The sequence below is a fragment of the Nycticebus coucang genome, chromosome 1 (genome assembly GCF_027406575.1).
Source record: "Nycticebus coucang isolate mNycCou1 chromosome 1, mNycCou1.pri, whole genome shotgun sequence".
NCBI classification, from domain to species: domain Eukaryota; kingdom Metazoa; phylum Chordata; class Mammalia; order Primates; family Lorisidae; genus Nycticebus; species Nycticebus coucang.
The window spans coordinates 155,866,849-155,868,070 of NC_069780.1; the positions used below are offsets into that span (position 1 = coordinate 155,866,849).

Genomic DNA, 1,222 nt, shown 5'->3' on the forward strand with positions numbered 1-1,222 from the left:
GATGGTGAAGTTGAATTCAGTTATGGCAGTAATGTGTAGTATGATGTTCACTCAAATGATGGTATTAATCAATAGACTGCCGGTGTCACCCTGCAACAGGCAGGATGGTCGGAGAAAATGGCAGAAGCACCATCACCGTTCAAGGAGGGCAAGACCATTTTGAAGTGGTGTTTGGAATCTGAGAACACTGTGGAAGTGCAATGACAATGGAGGTGTGAGTATGGGGGACCTTAAAGGATGTGTGCCATAGAAAATCAGTGAGACCGGTGGGACTTCAGAAAAAAATAGAAATAGCATGTGCAGTGATAAAAGTAGCCACTTTGGTCAATGTTGCTCAAGGAGTAATTTGCCATTATCAGAATTTTCTGGACACTGATGGTAACCACTCAGAGCACTGCTTGTAAATGCAGAAGTCAAACATGACTTGTATTCATTTTTTATTTTTTATTTATTTTTTTTTTTGCAGTCACATCTTAAGTTTATTTACAAACTCAAATAGTATGCTCTTGAGTTCAAGAGTTTGATCCATTTTTCAAATAGAATACACCTTTTAAATGCTCTTCATATCTGTTAAATGGATGAATGAAAACATCTTTACTTCTTAAGCAGTTGGTGTCTTACTATAAAGAAAGGTGCAGCAAATCCAGATCCAAAGTACAAAGTCATCATAACTAGTAACCGCCACTTATTTTCCACCGAAAATGGCAAATTCTTCCCGGGGCCCTCCTCGTAGTGGCTCCTACAGACCACAGAGGTTGTGAACCTCGGCACGCTCTGTGCTAACATGGCGCCTTTGGAGAGCTCTGCGAAAGGCCAGAGACCCAAGGCGGAAGAAATGGCGGCAATCTGTATTCATTTTTTATCAGTACATTTGAGTATTACAATTTTAATGCAGTTTTTTTCTTTCTTAAAATGTATATATATATTTTTGGCACCCACTGTATAGGTCAATTGAATGACAATTTCAATTTTTTTCTTACAAATATTTTATATTAAAAGATCATTTTATTTACAAAAATAAGCCTCAATTACTTGAATTAAACTTGAAGCACTTAAAAAAAACTGAGAGAAGAAATGATAGAGATGAATTTACTTAGGTGGGCTTCCATGCAGATACTTTTGTCTGTCCTGGTAAGACTCACTTCCAGGCCTCATAAACGACATCAGGGACCTGACTTATATACTATGAGCAAATTGCTTGGCAAAGCTACTCTTGAACTTC

The 1,222-nt window shown here is 37.7% G+C and overlaps 1 protein-coding gene across 1 annotated transcript; it reads right to left on the reverse strand.

The window, feature by feature from the left end:
* Positions 1 to 466: 466 nt before the first annotated feature.
* LOC128589632 (cytochrome c oxidase subunit 7C, mitochondrial-like) lies at positions 467 to 840 on the reverse strand. The gene has a single exon (XM_053596346.1). The coding sequence runs from the start codon at positions 784 to 786 to the stop codon at positions 595 to 597; it is 192 nt and encodes a 63-aa protein (XP_053452321.1). The 5' UTR covers positions 787 to 840; the 3' UTR covers positions 467 to 594.
* Positions 841 to 1,222: the final 382 nt, after the last annotated feature.